This window comes from Carettochelys insculpta, chromosome 14 (assembly GCF_033958435.1).
Source record: "Carettochelys insculpta isolate YL-2023 chromosome 14, ASM3395843v1, whole genome shotgun sequence".
Lineage (NCBI taxonomy): Eukaryota > Metazoa > Chordata > Testudines > Carettochelyidae > Carettochelys > Carettochelys insculpta.
The window spans coordinates 1,662,264-1,678,558 of NC_134150.1; the positions used below are offsets into that span (position 1 = coordinate 1,662,264).

The window sequence follows — 16,295 nt, forward strand, 5'->3', positions numbered from 1 at the left end:
GTTCGGCACTGCTGTACTGATGTTATCCATCTTATTAAAATAATATCTATCATGCTCTTGGACTTCCCATCATTCAATCGCCACGTCCACTTCCTACAGTCCTTTTGTTGGAATCTCGTGTTGCAGATCACCATCTCCTGCCCTGTAGCAAACTCTAGTAGTTTCTCACCTTGTTCATTTCTTTCTCCATACCGAAACCTTCCCATGACTCTCTCCCAACCTTCATTATCTGTTCGCACCTTCGCATTCCAATCTCCTCTGATGATCAACACATCTTTCTTCGGTATCTCCTCCACCGTCTTTATCAAGTCTTTATAGAATAGCCTAATCTCTTCCTCCATACTGTCCGACGCGGGTGCATATACCTGAATGACTGAGATGTTGAACAGTTTTGCTTCGAATCTCGCTACCATCATTCTTGCACTCACCGGTTTGTAGCCTAATAATGCTCTTCTAGCTGTTTTGCGAAGAAGGAATCCAACTCCTGCTTCATGCTTCATTTCGTTTCCTGACCAAATGACTTCACAACTGCATATCTCCTCTGATCCCATCCAACACATCTCTGGCAGTCCAAGTATATCGCATCAGTGTCTCTCCATCTCCTTCTGAAGCAGCTCTCATTTTCCAGTTGCCAACAGCGTTCAGACATTCCATGTTCCAATGAATAGCATGTGTGTTAGTTGTAATTTTCTTTCTGTAGCCAACTTATCAACCCAACCCCGATCATTCAATTGGTATCGCGGACCTTGTTTATCCGGGCGATGTCCAAGCTGGCATCTTTTATCATTTAGTTGTACTGGCATCAGATTTCATTTGTATTGTTATTTGACAGTCAGCACATCGATACACATCTGACCAACCCTCCTCCTTCATCCAGGCTTGGGAATGGCATGGAGCTCTGCACGTTAAACAGCTGACTGACAATTTCATTTTTAAACCTGTCAGTTAATGGGGAATCATCAATGAAGCAGTGTGTTTCTAGTGAGCTACTGCATGGGTCAGGCCATGACCAATGCTAGTTAACATTTTTATAACTGATGTCTAAGAAGCATCAAATCATCTCCAATCAAACTGGGGAAGTGATAACTCATGAAGAGGACAGGTCACTGATACACAGCAATCTCAATGCTTAGTAAAGTGGATTCAAGCAATATGCATTTTAATAACACCAAACAGAATGTATACATCTAGGAACAAATCATGTAGATTATTCCTTAGAAGCAGAGACTGAAAAAGATTTGGCAGCATTAGAGGAGGATAATCAGCTGATGAGGAGCTCCCAGCATGACACTGTGGCGAAATGGTTAATAACATCTTTGATACATGAACAAGGGAATTTTGAGTAGGAATAGAGCGATTCTATTACCACTGTTTGGCACCAGTGTGACCACTACCGGAATCCTGTGGCTAGTTTCGGAGTCCACAATTCAAAAAGGATGTTGATAAATTTCGAGTGGGTTCAAAGAAGAGCTATGAGAAGGATCAGAAGGTTAGGAAACCTGTCTTGGGGGGTCAGACTCAAGGAACTCAATCTATTTAGCTTAACAAAGTGGAAAGTAGTGATTTGATGACAGTCTATCAGTACCCATATAGAGAACAAATATTTCTCAGTGAGCTCTTCTACCTAGCAGAGAAAGATCTAACACAATCCAATGGCTAGAAGCACAAGCTAGACACGTGCAGACTGGGAGAAAGGTCTAAATTTATTAGAGTGAGAGTAATTAACTTATCAAGGGGTCTCTATCCCCAGCAAAATTTAAAGCAAGATTGGATTTTTAAAAATGCTCTAGTTGCAAAGGAAAGAGTTGGGACAACTTTTACAGCCTGTATTACACAAGAGATTGGAGTAGACAAGGAGTGTCCAAACTTTTTCCATCAGAGGCCACATAGCAATTTTTTTCACGTTTCAGGGGCCAAACAAAATAGGCCCAATTCTACCCCAGTGCCCCAGGCTTAAAGCCCTTGCAGCACCAAACCACCACCTCCTCCCGGCCCAGGCTTAGACACCCTGCAGCCCCAAACTTCCCCCTGCCTCCAGCCTTAAATCTCCCACAGCCCCAAATTGCCCTCAGCCTAAAACTCTTTGCAGCCCCAAACCGCCCCTGCCCCCAGCCTTAAACATCCTGCAGCCCGAAATTTTCCCCTGCCCACCCCCAGGCTTAACCCCCCCGCCTCGCAGCCCCAAACTGCTCTGCTGCCAGCCCCAAGCCACAGGGTCAGCGGCAGCACTGAGCCGCAGCTGCTGGAGCTCTGAGGCCTAAAGGCTGCCTGTTGGACGCTCCTGGTCTAGACACTCACCAGGCTTCCATCTGGTCTTGGAATCTATGTATCTATGACTCACCTCAAACACCTCATCTGGGAAGGAAAAGGAATGGGAGAATACATTGAAAGTGAGGTGAAACAGTTATGCTCAGTAAATTACCCTTGTAAATCTTCACTGCATCTATTAGCTTTGGAATTCCCAAAGTTACCACTTCCGCTTCCAAAACTTCTATGCTGGAGAAATTATCAGGCAACAAAATCTTCTCTGAGCGAAGAAAATTAACTTGAAAAATAAAAACAAAACCCACCATTAATTTTGTCGCATACCTGTTCAATGTTTATTCTAGCAAAAACAATCAGCTGTCGACATTTTCCCCTAACAATAAAATATTAGTTATTTTATTTTCTTGATAAGACAAGGGGCTCTTGATCTTTGAAAACAAATATCTAAAAACAAATATAGTTGTAGTAAGTTTTGAAGATCAAGATGTAAAAGCCAAGGCCACTTTACTTTTAAGCATAGCTAAGGGATAGATGGTACAATCTGCAAGAATTGGTTTGGTTTGATTTGATTTGCAGCAGCTCACGTGGTGTCCTGTTTTCCCTACACAGAGGTACCAGAATGAAGAGACGGGGTAGAGTATAATTATTTGGAACTTATTTTTGATAGGGCTCACATGTGCAAGGTGCTTTCTCACCAGGAAAGAATGCAGCTTACCTATGAAACGGAACTCACTGCATTCACATTCTATCAGAGCGGCATTCGCAAGGAGCCACAGCAAATTATCATCATTGACAAGGGTCGGATACTTTCCCACCAAGTCCAGTGGCAGAAAGCAGTAATGGACTTCCTCTTCTGTATCGAGTAACGGTGTATCCATCAGCCCCAAGGGAGCTCGCTCATGTAATCCTAGAGGGGAAGCAGAGACTATTGATACACACACCAGGAAAGCTGCAGTTCATTTGGCATTGGACTTACTTCTGTTGGTGGAAGGTACAGAGAGCTCTTTGGAGCACAGGTACTCATGTCTCCTCTCTGAATGCGATGCGGCACATATCAAAGATTAATAGTGGGAGATAGAATAGACAGCTATTAGTGGGGAGTTATTACCTAACGGTGGGGGGTGAAAAATCCATAGATGCACAGCATATTAATTCTGTTCGATTCGAGGGATGCTTGTGTCAGGCTGCAAACTCCATTCTGAATGTGGGGCTTGTTTGCTTTCTCTGGTGTCTTTTTACCTCCCTTTTGGAATGCAATTCAAAGGGAGGGTGACATAGGGTTAACAAAAAAGGGTTGTTAAGCTAGGACAGTCTCCTAAGGAAGTGCCCTGGAGACAAAGACGACAGACAGACTTAGGCTGTGTCCACACTATCACTTTTGTCAGTAAAACTGGTTTTGGCCAGGGATATTTAAAAAACCCAAGACAGCCCTGAGTGACATACAGTTCCCTGATAAAAGTGCTGGCCTGGGCGGTGTTAAGTTGTCAGGAGAGCCTCTCCTCCCAACACAGCTACCGATGCGCATTCAGGGCAGGGAAGAAACCTCAGCATAGAGTGGCTACTTGGGAGACCTTCCAGTGGTGTAGCTGTAGTGGTACACTTGTGCTACTGTAGCATGGGCGCAGTCTAGGAAAACTAGTCTAACTACTTAGGCTGCTAGCTAAGCAATGGATGACTTAGCATGGGAATTTAACTCACCTGACCGGGGACAGGCTGTTGTGAAAAAAGGGATTACATCAGAAGTCATGGCCCATTTTGGAGAGAGGGATAAGAGACTAGCAAGAGTGGTCTGAGCATTGGCTTGCTGACCTCGGGGTTGTGAGCTCAATCCTTGAGGGGGCCATTTGGGGATCTGCAGCAAATAGATTTAAAAAGAAAAAAAAAAATCTCTCAGGGATGCTGCTGGGTCCTGCTGTGAGGGCAGGGGACTGGACTCTATGACCTCGAGGTCCCTTCCAGCTCCGTGCAATAGGCATAGATATAGACTTCATGCTCCAAAGCAAAAGCCAGTGGAGGAGAGCAAACGGGGAAGGAAGACCTTGTATTCTTTAAGAGACATGACTCACACTCAAAGAGCGCTCCAGAGTGGTGAAGATCTACATGCCTGTTGTACTGTATAACAGAGAGTAATTGTTTCAGCATTCCTTTTGCAAAGTCTGACTGCTACACCCGGAAACTACCATGCATTCCCAGATAAGGAAATTATAAACAGGGTGTCCACAAGGCGAGAGCTCTGGAACAGATGCATTTAAGTAACCGGAGCATTGTGGGACAGTCACCACTGGTCTTGGAGTAGCTGGACCATGAGGTCCCTTGCTCAGGGAGTATGCCAGAGAGGCCAAAGACAGACACAATGCTGGAACGCCCCCAGACCAAAGGAAACTTAGCACCACATTGGTACCCAGGCACAGCAGCATGTTGCATGTCTAGCAGGGGGAGCTTCACAGGGGCTGTTATGGACTCTCTTGCAGGGACTGGTTCTTGGCCCAAAGCTATGCTATATTTTTATCAATAATCTAGAAGAAAATATAAAATTGCTGCTAATGAAGGTTGCTGGTGACATAAGTTACCAAGGCTCAGGGTGGATTCCCCATCACGGACAATTTTTACGTCAAGACTGGATTCTTTTTTTAAAAGAGAGATCTGCTCTAGGAATTACTTGGGGAAAGTTCTCTGGCTCACATTATACCGGTGATCAGTTGATCATGCTTCCAGCTTTGGAATCTATGAATCAATGATGAGTGAGGGGCACACAAGGACTAAGACAGGTCACTGATCTCGAATGATCTGAATCACTTGGTCAACTGGGGACAATCAAACCATGAACACTTCATTAGAGCCCAGCGCAAGATCATTCAAGAACCAAGAATGTTGGCTATGGTTATGAGAGGGGGTACTGATTCCTGGAAAGCAGTGACTAAGAAAAGGAGTTAGGGATCACTGTAGCTGAACAGGAGTTCCTGTGGCAATGGGGCTGATGTGACTCTTAACAAGGGCATATTGAGTAGGGAGAGGGAGGTGGTGTTTCCTTTGAGACAGCATTGGTGAGACAGCATCTTTAAAAACCCTGCCTTGAACATGAGTGGGTTGTTCTGACCTAGGCAGAGTAATTTAATGCACCTGGTACACTCCCAGAGAGCAGGCTGGGACACTTACCTGTAAATGCTGGACTTTTAATAGGAAACTCTGGTGGTTTGCTGATACATTTTTGCGTCCTCCAGTAATTCATGGATGCTCTTTCAGCTATTGGTATATCTGCAGGTCGCATGCGCAGATTATGCTTCCCTTCCTTCAAATTGTCTAAAGTCTGTTAAGACACAGAACTGCTATTAACTATTTGAATTCAAATAAACCGTTCGAACCACAAAAGTAGAAACAGATGATAGTCTAATGCATGATGGACATGCTTTGGCATATGCCCTAGAATTCGGTGCAATAACTATGCAAAAGCTTCTATGGGTGTGTCCTGATGCAAAAATCAGGATGTTCTGCAGAAATAAGGATGGCAGGTGGATTTTCATAGGAATGCGTAACCTAATGACAGCCTTTGCGCAGCCCAAGAAGTATATTTAACCTGCTTTGGGTCTACATGTCTAGCTCTGTTACAGCACTGAACAGCTACCATTCACAGTTTTATCACAAATCTCACCAGGTTTTTTGGAAGGGAGAGAAAGACAACGGCTTTCCGGAAGTTTTGACTTCTACCTTCAATGTTGTGAAGGCTGTCCCTTACCCCAAAGGGCTGCCCTGGGACTGAACAGGGGCAGAGAGGACAGGCAGGGGGCGTAGGGGAAGTGGGAAGTGAATAGTGGGGCGAAAGTGAAATAGGTAGTGACTAACACTGCCTGGAGGCGGGGCGGGGGGGGTAGAACTGTAGCTCCCACACCAGAGTTCCCTGTAAGCTTTGCACTTGTGCAGCCACTCGAGGAATTCCAATGCTTCCCAGCTGATTAGCACTGGCTTTTAGCATTAGCATTAGGCTTTTTGTTCTGAGTGGAAGCACACACTTGCATGTGCCTCAGTGCACATAACATTTATTCTGCACGTGGCTGAAATAAATCCACACACAAAAGGAAGAGATGAGAGAGACCTTTGTCCTACACCCCCAACACAACACGCAACTATCCAGGTCATTTCTGTAAGCGCTCCTCTTTCAAAAATACAAATGGTCACTAGCCTGACCCACTAACTCAGGGGAGGGCAAGATACAACCTGGAGGCTGGATGCAGCCCACCAAGTCATTTACCCAGCCCATGACTGGAGGGAGAGCTTTGCATCCTGCTCCTACCCACAGCAAAGTCTCTCAGCTCCTATTGGCCAGAAACCAGTCAATGGGAGCTGGGGGCAGCACAGAAGTTTCCCAGCTCCTGTTGGCTGGAAACCACTGATAGGAGGTGAGAGATTTTTCTGGGAGTGGGAGCAGCGTGCAAAGCCTTCTCCGCAGCAGAGAGAGCCAGGCAGCCTAGGAAGCCTGCCTTAGAGTACTGCTGACTGGAAGCTGCCTAGGTCAGCGCCTCCCAGGCACAGCCTGCCTCTGGCTCTGCACCCCAACTCCCTCCCAGGCCCTGCACCTGCTCCTACACCCGTCCCCCAGGCCAGAATCCTCTCCTGCACCCAGAAGCCCTCCCGGACCCTGCATTCCAATCCCCTACCCTGGGTCACAACCCCCTTCTTCCCCCAAGCTCCCTCTCGGACCCCACGCCCCCACCAAGCTTCCTCCTGCTCACAGCTCACACTCCTGCTGTAGAAAAGTGCAGCCCTTGACCACTTACCAGCCTCTTGGAGTGGCCCCCATCCAAAAATGTTGCCCATCCCTGCACTAACCTAACCTAAAGATGATTTTGCAACAGTATGGGTCAAGTAGCAATTGGGATACCTATGCCATGGCATAAGCTACATAGTGGTAAATATCTGTTATTTATGCATTCAGTATCATATGGTTATTATTAATTATAGTTATTATTAGCCCCAAGTATCCCACAAACCACATATGGAGGCAGCCTTGAACAGAAAGTGCCCCTCAGCTATATCTTATGAACAGTGCAGTGCTTGACAACAAGTGGAAAAAGCAGTGCTGTTGCTTCCAGGAAAGGGACTGGCTACCAGACAGAAACTCAGGGAGTTGCAAATGAGGGGCGCAACTGACAAATGTCTGTGGGCTCTTCAATCTCAACACAGGCAGTAGTTATTTTGGCATTAAAAACTGTTAGGCAGCATGTGCGGAAAAAGGGCTGGATGGCTTGGAGACTGTGGGGGACCTACGGCTAACCCGCAAGGCAAGCTAAGGGCGGGCACAGACTAGGGGAGAGTGTCAGGAAGCTGATACCCAGGTAAGCACAAGCAGAGGCAGGGAGCAGCCAAAAGCTTCAGTACTGGGTGCCTTGAGAATCAGCACATGCTCCTGGACAAACACCTGTTAGGGATGATTGAGGTTTACTTGGTCTTGCCCTAGTGCAGGGGGTCAGACAAGATGACTTCTTAAGACCCCTTCCTCCCAGCCCCAAATTTCTAGGAATCGGTGGTTTTAATATGAGTAAAGGCCTTCAAATGGCTTCTCCTGGAAAGGTCAAATGTCATATCTGCAATTTCTTTCTGTATTCAGCAGCCCATAATGACTGAGCGCACATGTAAAATTAACAGTTAGGCCTCCTTTCCAAACATCTTTCTATGGTCATTATTGCTTATAAATGAAAACACGCTGTATACAAGTTATACATAACATCGCACTGTACCTGCAATAAAGGTGTCAGCTTCAAAATGCACGCTTGCTCATACAACAAGTTCAGCTCAGCGCAGCTGGAAAAGGACAATTTTGAGGTATGTAGATAATAATGAACATGTCTGAAAATGAATCCATCTCTGTCAATGAACAGTCTGAGGTTTTTAGAGGGAACCAGGGCAGAAGACTCTTTCCAAAGCAAGGATTCTGGAAACTGAGCAATTTTACTTTTAGGAATAGAGAAATGCCAGCCGCCAACATTAAACTGAACTGAGTCCTCTTCTGTAGATTCATTAACTATCTGTGGTTCCTTCCGATTGAAAAAGAAAATCATATCAATAAGATGGAGGGAAGCTGTGGGGTCTTATAATGTGACTTATAATGATTTATATACATTTGACTTTCCATTCTGTGGGAGCACACTTACACAGGAATAAATTGCCTAGGGAGGTTGTGGAATCTCCATCACTGGAGATATTGGAGAGCAGGTTAGACAGACATCTATTGGGGATGGTCTAGACAGTGGTTGGTTCTACCATGAGGGTAGAGACTGGACTCGATGACCTCTCAAGGTCCCTTCCAGCTCTAGTGTTCTATGATTCTACATGTTTTGAACCTGATGCAAAAAGTATATTACTGATTATGTACACCCAAACTGGGGTCTGCGAGGGTATTCCAGGTGTATGTGAGTCATTTATGGGCCTCTGGCCCTGCTGAGCAACCCCCCACACCCTAACTTCCTCACACTAGAGAACAGCTTCTCATTGGTGTGCAGGAGGCACTGGGAAGGAGGGAGAAGAGGAAGGATGGGGCACACGCAAGGGAGGTGGAAGAGGCATGGAAGATGAGGGGTAGGGGTGCAACAAAGGCAAGGAGAGGTGTTGTGGGGCCTCAGGGGAAGAAAGGCCTGGAGATGAGCAGGAGTGAGCACCTGCAGGGAAAATGAGAAGCCAGACAGGGAGTCCATGAAAAGTTTTAAATCAAGAGGAGGTCTGAGAACTGCTGACCTACACAAACCCTAGTGCATACAAGCCCCACACTTCACATACATTTCTGATAAATGTTCGTGCCCATTACGCAACCACAGGCTTCTGTGCACAGGAGTGGTTGCCATACAGTATTGGCGAAATTCAACCTTCGCAAGGGTTCTCAAACTCAGAACCATCGCAAACGTTGAGACCCTACGGTACTCAAATAGAAGGGCCTTTGAGCAGCCAATAAGTATTCACATGCTCACAGCAATAGGTCTGGCTATAGTCATGTGCACTGCTTTTAGCACAAGTGTAGCTCAAGGCTGGTGACAAATTTTGCAAGGCCCTGGGCAACGTGAAGGGGAAAGGGACTGGCTCCAGGCACCCCCTGAAGGGGAGGGACCTTAGGGAGAAGGGGCAGGGTTAGGGCTAGTGTCCCCCAGCCAGCTGTCAGCCCCATTCAGCCCATGCCACTTGGGACTCCAGGGCCAGTTAAAGAGCAGCCCTGGTCCCTGGGTGGCCAGAGCCCCAGGCTCTTTTAAATTGCTTGGCCCTGGCTTGGCATCTTCTGCACCCCACCCATTGCCATCCCTGTTTACACTAGTGTGAGAGAAGCACAGCCACACTATGTGCAGCAGCAGAAAAAACACAGCAGTAAAATCCAAGGTAGAACGGTGAATAGATTAGAACAGAACTATCCTGCACCAATGGTTCTCAAGCAGGCGTAAGCCTACCCCCGGGGTACGCAAAGATCTCCTGGGTGGCACATCAGCTCAGCTAGTTATTTGCCTAGTTTTACAACAGGCTACATAAAATGCACCAGCAACGTCAACACAAACTGACATTTTATACATGTGATGACTTATTTATGCTGCTCTATAGGCTGTCCACTGAAATGTTAAGTACAATTGTTATATTCCAGTTGGTTCTTTTCATAATCCTGGGACTAAATGAGAAAAGAAGCCGTTTTCCTCTAACCATGCGCTGTGACACTTGTACATCTGGTTTTGTAAGCAAGTCATTCTAAGTGAGAGGGTACGCAAGGCAAATCAGCCCCCTGATACGGATACAGTGGTCTGGAAAGGCTGAAAGCCACTCGTCTAAACAGCTCTGATGGGACACGCTCCATGTAGCTCCAACACATCACTGTACCTTACAACTGTCATCAAAAACACCTGTTCTCAAAGAACGCACAGAGTAACGATTGCTGGGGAAGGGTACAGTGACAACTCTGATGATATCATAGGGGAAGGAATCATGCAGGGGGGAAATGAATCAATTTCCAGATGTTAACATATTTAAGATCTCTTTTAAATTAAACTTTAATCCAAAAATACCTGGGTTTATAATGCTTATTTCTGAGAAAATTACATCATCCCTAACACTCCATGCACCTGCAAAGTGGTTTTCACTCACAAAATCTTATGCCCCAATGAATTTGTTAGTCTTTAAAGGTGCCACAGGACTCCTCATTTTTTTGTGGATACAAACAGACGCGGCTACCCCTCAGACATATCATCCCTAGGAAGTTTTTGCTCTAATTTCTCATATATACTCTTCACGTGGTTTTATCGAGATATTTCAAGTGAAATATTATAGTCCTTAAATATACAGCCATATGACAAAATTCTTTAAGCTAGAATGACTAAAGTTAACCCAGATCTGCACTATAAAATTAGGTCACTCCTTGGGAGTGAAAAATTTACACACTCCCTGAGAAACACAGTTAAACTAACCTGCCCCTGCAGTGTAGTCATGGGGGAAGTCTGCACCAAGTAATTAAAAATTCTCCTCACAATACTTTAAAATTCTGCAAATTTCAGCATATTTGTCAACATAATACAGGTTGAACCGCTCTAGACCAGCACCCTCAGGACCTGACCAATCCCAAAGGAGAGAATTTGCTGGACCACAGGAGGTCAATGTTGTCTAGCAGTATTACTACCCACTGCTTCCTGGGCTCTTAGAGGACATTTAGGGATTGTGGCGGAGTCTCCTGCCCTGCCCTGCCCTGCTCCCAAGGGCCCCAGAATCACCCTCAGGGGCCCCTGGCCCAGTCAGGCCTCTGCGGCCCAGTCCCAGTTCATGGGCCCCCCCTGGCCCCGTCAGAGTTCGCAGGGCTTCTGGCCCAGTCACAGTTCGCGGAGCCCCCAGCCCAGTCAGGCCTCTGCAGCCTAGCCCCAGTTTGTGGCCTTACAGCCCAGCCAGGTCTCTGGGGCCTCAGCCCTCCCTGCCTTAGGCTCACAGGGAGGTGGGGGTAGGGGAGCTCGGGCCCACCCACTCCAAGCTCCAGCCCAGGGCCCGGTTGCTGGTGGGTGTGTGCCCCCAGCCCCCAGCTCAGCAGGGAGCCGCACCGCAACGCACTGAGCTCACAGGTTACCTTCTTGGTTCCCCTGCCCTGGGCTGCTTCCTACCCGGCTCCTGGTGTGGGCCATCGCCTCTGCTCAGGTCTCGCCCCCTCCAGCCACTCTTGCCGAGGACTGTTACTCCGGTGGGGGCTGCCACCGCTGTCGCTGCTGCAGCTCAGGCAGCTGTTGCAGTCGCTGCTGCTACCGCCGCCACCACCGCCACCACCACCTGGTCAGTTGCCGTGGCTGCTCCTGGGCTGGCCATGACTCCCAGCCAGGACTCCTGGGCTTCCGCAGGAGCTCCTTCTCCCCTGCTGGTCAGCCCCAGCTGCCAGACTGCTCCAGCCTTCATACCTGGCCTACACTTGGAGCACGACCAGCGGGGCCTTGGGGGCAGGGCCTTTTCCGTCCAGTAGGCCATGCTCTATACCCCCTGCTCAGTGCGGGGTTGGTACACCCTACCACAGCGGTACATTACAGCTAAATAACAGCACAGAACACTGCCAGCCAGGACTGGGGGCTGGAAACAAACTTTACAGGACCATGGGAAACTTGGCCCCGCCCATGAGAAGTGGCTGTCCGGCTAACTGACATGCTGCCAGATGAGAGAGTTCCAGATTAGAGAGGTTCAACCTGTGTAATCATGCCACTTTCCAATACTTCGGTAATTTATGTCACAATACCGGTCAGCACATATATGTGCAACAATACAGACAACAAAAAAGATTCAGGGAATGATTTTTGACTAATTGGTTCTTTTCTGGACCTATTAGTACAGAACTTTGAATACTACAGTAATTCATTTACGGTCCAATAGAGAACTGCATTTCCTGCCAGCCTCAGGAGCCGAGCAAAGGGCTTGGAGGAGTCGCGAATAACAGAGGAGCTGAGAGAACGGGAAGGAGCCTGCTCTTAGACCAGCAGGGTTGTTGGGAGACATATGGAACAGGTTGTTGGGGAAGGGGGGAATTAGTAGGGAGTTGGAGAGCCTTTGCAATGCAGAGCCTGGCTGACCTGCAGTCTCCTCCATTCAGCCAGGCACATATGCGCCTGCCCTGTGTGCCCCTGTACCCCCACTCCACATTCAACCAGCTATATCTGCACATGTTCCCATGTGGACCTGCACTCTCATTCCCATCCAGACCCTGGCTCGGTATTGTCACCCCATTAGGTCCTGTGTTCCCCATTCTATCCCTGCACTCGCCCTTCTGAACCCCAGTCTGTGTGATACCCCCACAGCAGCCCCATGGACATAGTGTGGACATACTGTGCCGCTGTAAGGTCTCACTTGCTGCCGCTCTATCCCGGTATGAGGGAGCTCTCCTGTCGGCATAGTTCCTAAACCCCTAAGAGCAGCAGTAGCGATGGTGGTAGGACAGCATCTCCCACCCTCGCAGCACTGGCTGCACCAGTACGTTTACTGGTGAAACTTTTGTCAGTCGGGTTTTTTCACATCAATGACTGAAAAAATTAACTGACAGCCGCGCCAGTGCAGACATACCTTTAGTTTCTGATTGGCCTTGTGGCCCATTGCCTCGGGCAATGGCTTCCTGATGTTGCCAACTATCACTAGGTGAAGCAGCATTTCGTTGCTCCTCCTTTTGCCTTTAATTAGGCCTGTGACTGTCTCTGCGTAAAAGACCCACTTGACGGCAGCCACTTACACTTCCCAGCAAAACACTCTGAAATGCCCTAATAAACAGCCATTCCGATACACTGCGTCCCATTGGAGAGGATGCTGGGGCAACAATTTACATCGATTTAGCACCTTTCCTTCCATATGCATAAAGCATCCAGGGCTGGATTATGAAAGGGGCTTTAAGGCCCTGGGATGCAGCCCCCAAAGCCCCTGTGTACTGCTTCTTGGCCAGCTCTGCCTAGCATGGGGGAGGCAGCTCTGCAGGCTACCATTTCTCCCCTTACCCCCACGTCCCTGCCTTCGCCTGCCGGCCTTTACCCCACCACTCTCTTTGGCCAGGAACCGCAACCAATGGGAGCGGTGGGAGGCTGGTGCCTGCAGGGAGATGTGGAGCCACCTGTTCCCCCTGCCAAACAGGAGCTGCACCAGGTAAGCACCCCAATCCCCTACTTCCTCCTGCACCTTCCTCCCTCTCTGCAAGAACCTGCACCCCCACCTCCTGCCTGTTCCTGCACCCTACCTCCTACCTCACCCCAATCCCTCTTGCACCTTCTCTCCCGCCCAGATCCCCCACGCCAGTCCCCTTCCACCCAGACCCTGCACCCCCATCCCGCCCCCTCTGACCTACCCTTACCATCCTGCCCAGACCCCAGACCCTCACCCCGACTGCTTCCCAGCAGTTCCCTCCTGCACACTGAACCTTCATTTTTGGCCTCACTCCCGAACCAACAGACAGGCAGCAACTGCGCAACACAATGACGCCAGGGCAAACCAATGCACACGTACACTAACAGAATGCAACATGCATTTCTTTTTAACATCTACACACTTCCAGCACAGCTTCATTGTGAAAAGGGCCAGTCTGCAAGAGCCACACAAGAAACTCAGTGATCTTGAACCTCACCTGTTCTAAACTGCATTTGGCGTCCTTGGCCCTCCAACGGACCAACCTGCAGCAGAGGACACCAGGCACCAGTCATCATTTTAGCCAGCCCCCAGTTGTGCCCTTTCCATCAGGAAAGGAGTGGCAAAGGACTGGTGCACGCAGGGGCAGTTTTCTTTTGCCTGGGGAATCCCCAGAGAGAAAATTATGCCCGATATTTCACAGCAGTGAGGACCAATTTCCTTACGTCCCCAGCCAAGATCTAACAAATTTCTCCCTAGATGTTAACTGTCAGATGCAGCCAGCATGGGTGTTTTCAACCCTGATGCTTACATCACTAAAGCCTGAAACCATGGAGTCGGGAAGCCTCCGAAAGAAAGGAACAAACTGGTTTGAGGACGTCCCAATGAGCTCCAGCAGGAACCCTGGGCTCCCCACCCAACCCAGCTCTCTGGCTGCGTGGCTGCTGTGCGCCAGTCTCCCTGCCTGTAAAATGCCAATTACGTTAACTGCTCTGCATCAGTGCTCGGGCCAGGCCTTCCCAGGAGCCGAAAGTGAAGTACTGAAACCAGCTGATTTCAGACCTTCAGCTATTTCCCTGCAAGTTGGCTGTGGACGCTGGTTTTGTGCCCCAAACTCAAGTCAGTTTAAACCAAACCAAAGATAGCCGAGAGCCTCTGTGCACTGACAGTGCCAGTACTGCCTGGCTGCCGTGACACAGTGCAGATCAGGCCTCTGGGACAAGCTGGCTGGTCAAGCACCAACCCGGGTGCCCTCAGCCCTGACCTGAGGAACAGAGACAGCATGTGCACACCCACCAGCGCCACGTTCCCAGGGACCTGCTCCCTCCTCTGCCCACGCTGCTCCCAGGGGAGGGCTGTGCTCCTGCTCCCTCTTTGATCCTCTGGGAGCCACTCTCCCCTCCTCCTCAGACCCCATGGGGGGCACTCTTCCTTCCCCCCTTTCATCCCCTGGGGGCTGCTCCCACCACCCCCTTGGAACCCCGGGGGGGGGGGCTGCTCTCCCCTCCTCCCTTGGAACCCCGGCGGGGGGGGCTGCTCTCCCCTCCTCCCTTGGAACCCCGGGGGGGGGCTGCTCTCCCCTCCTCCCTTGGAACCCCGGGGGGGGGGGCTGCTCTCCCCTCCTCCCTTGGAACCCCGGGGGGGGGGGCTGCTCTCCCCTCCTCCCTTGGAACCCCGGGGGGGGGCTGCTCTCCCCTCCTCCCTTGGAACCCCGGGGGGGGCGCTCTCCCCTCCTCCCTTGGAACCCCGGGGGGGGGCTGCTCTCCCCTCCTCCCTTGGAACCCCGGGGGGGGCTGCTCTCCCCTCCTCCCTTGGAACCCCGGGGGGGGCGCTCTCCCCTCCTCCCTTGGAACCCCGGGGGGGGCTGCTCTCCCCTCCTCCCTTGGAACCCCGGGGGGGGGGCTGCTCTCCCCTCCTCCCTTGGATCCCTTGCGGGGGGGCCGCTCTCCCCTCCTCCCTTGGATCCCTTGCGGGGGGGGGGCTGCTCTCCCCTCCTCCCTTGGAACCCCGGGGGGGGCGCTCTCCCCTCCTCCCTTGGAACCCCGGGGGGGGGCTGCTCTCCCCTCCTCCCTTGGAACCCCGGGGGGGGGCTGCTCTCCCCTCCTCCCTTGGAACCCCGGGGGGGGCTGCTCTCCCCTCCTCCCTTGGAACCCCGGGGGGGGGGCTGCTCTCCCCTCCTCCCTTGGATCCCCGGGGGGGGCGCTCTCCCCTCCTCCCTTGGAACCCCGGGGGGGGCGCTCTCCCCTCCTCCCTTGGAACCCCGGGGGGGGGCTGCTCTCCCCTCCTCCCTTGGAACCCCGGGGGGGGGCTGCTCTCCCCTCCTCCCTTGGAACCCCGGGGGGGGCTGCTCTCCCCTCCTCCCTTGGAACCCCGGGGGGGGGGCTGCTCTCCCCTCCTCCCTTGGATCCCTTGCGGGGGGGCCGCTCTCCCCTCCTCCCTTGGATCCCTTGCGGGGGGGCCGCTCTCCCCTCTTCCCTTGGATCCACTGGGAGCCGCTCTCCCCTCTTCACTCAGATCCCCCAGGGGGCCACTCTCCCCACCCCCTTGGAACCCGGGGGGGGCCGCTCTCCCCTCCCCCTTGGAACCCGGGGGGGGCCGCTCTCCCCTCCCCCTTGGATCGGCCGTTCTCCTCACCCCCTTGAATCCACTGGGAGCCGCTCTTCCCTCTTCACTCAGATCCCCGGGGGGGCCGCGCCCCCCTCCCCCCTCGGATCCACTGGGGGGGGGCGCGCTCCCCTCCCCCCTCTCACCCCCGGGGGGGGGGGCCGCGCTCCCCTCCCCCCTCAGATCCCCGGGGGGGGGGGGGCCGCGCTCCCCTCCCCGGCCCGTACCATGGCGCGGGCGGCGCCCCTCTCGGCGGGGGGCGGGGCCGGCGGGGGCCAGTAACGGGCCGCGGCTCCGGAGCGCGCGGGGCTGTTTGGCGGCGTTGCCCGGCAACAGGCGCGGGT

General features: G+C 51.2%; 1 protein-coding gene across 4 annotated transcripts in view; it reads right to left on the reverse strand.

Annotated features, from left to right (window-relative positions):
* KCTD19 (potassium channel tetramerization domain containing 19) overlaps positions 1-16,292 on the reverse strand; it is a 35,844-nt gene extending 19,552 nt beyond the window's left edge. For 2 of the 4 annotated variants that reach the window (XR_012647484.1, XM_075008795.1), the window contains exons 1-4: positions 16,179-16,292; positions 5,422-5,572; positions 2,981-3,172; positions 2,423-2,545 (exon numbers count right to left, since the gene is read on the reverse strand). Coding sequence is in view for 3 of the 4 variants with exons in the window: in XM_075008795.1 (XP_074864896.1) it covers positions 2,423-2,545; positions 2,981-3,172; positions 5,422-5,572; positions 16,179-16,181 (469 nt within the window). In the remaining variant the exon portion in view is untranslated. Of the gene's footprint in view, positions 1-2,422; positions 2,546-2,980; positions 3,173-5,421; positions 5,573-7,997; positions 8,124-15,981; positions 16,025-16,178 lie in introns of those variants that run through there. The other 2 variants (XM_075008796.1, XM_075008797.1) reach the window with 2 other exon arrangements.
* Positions 16,293-16,295: the final 3 nt, after the last annotated feature.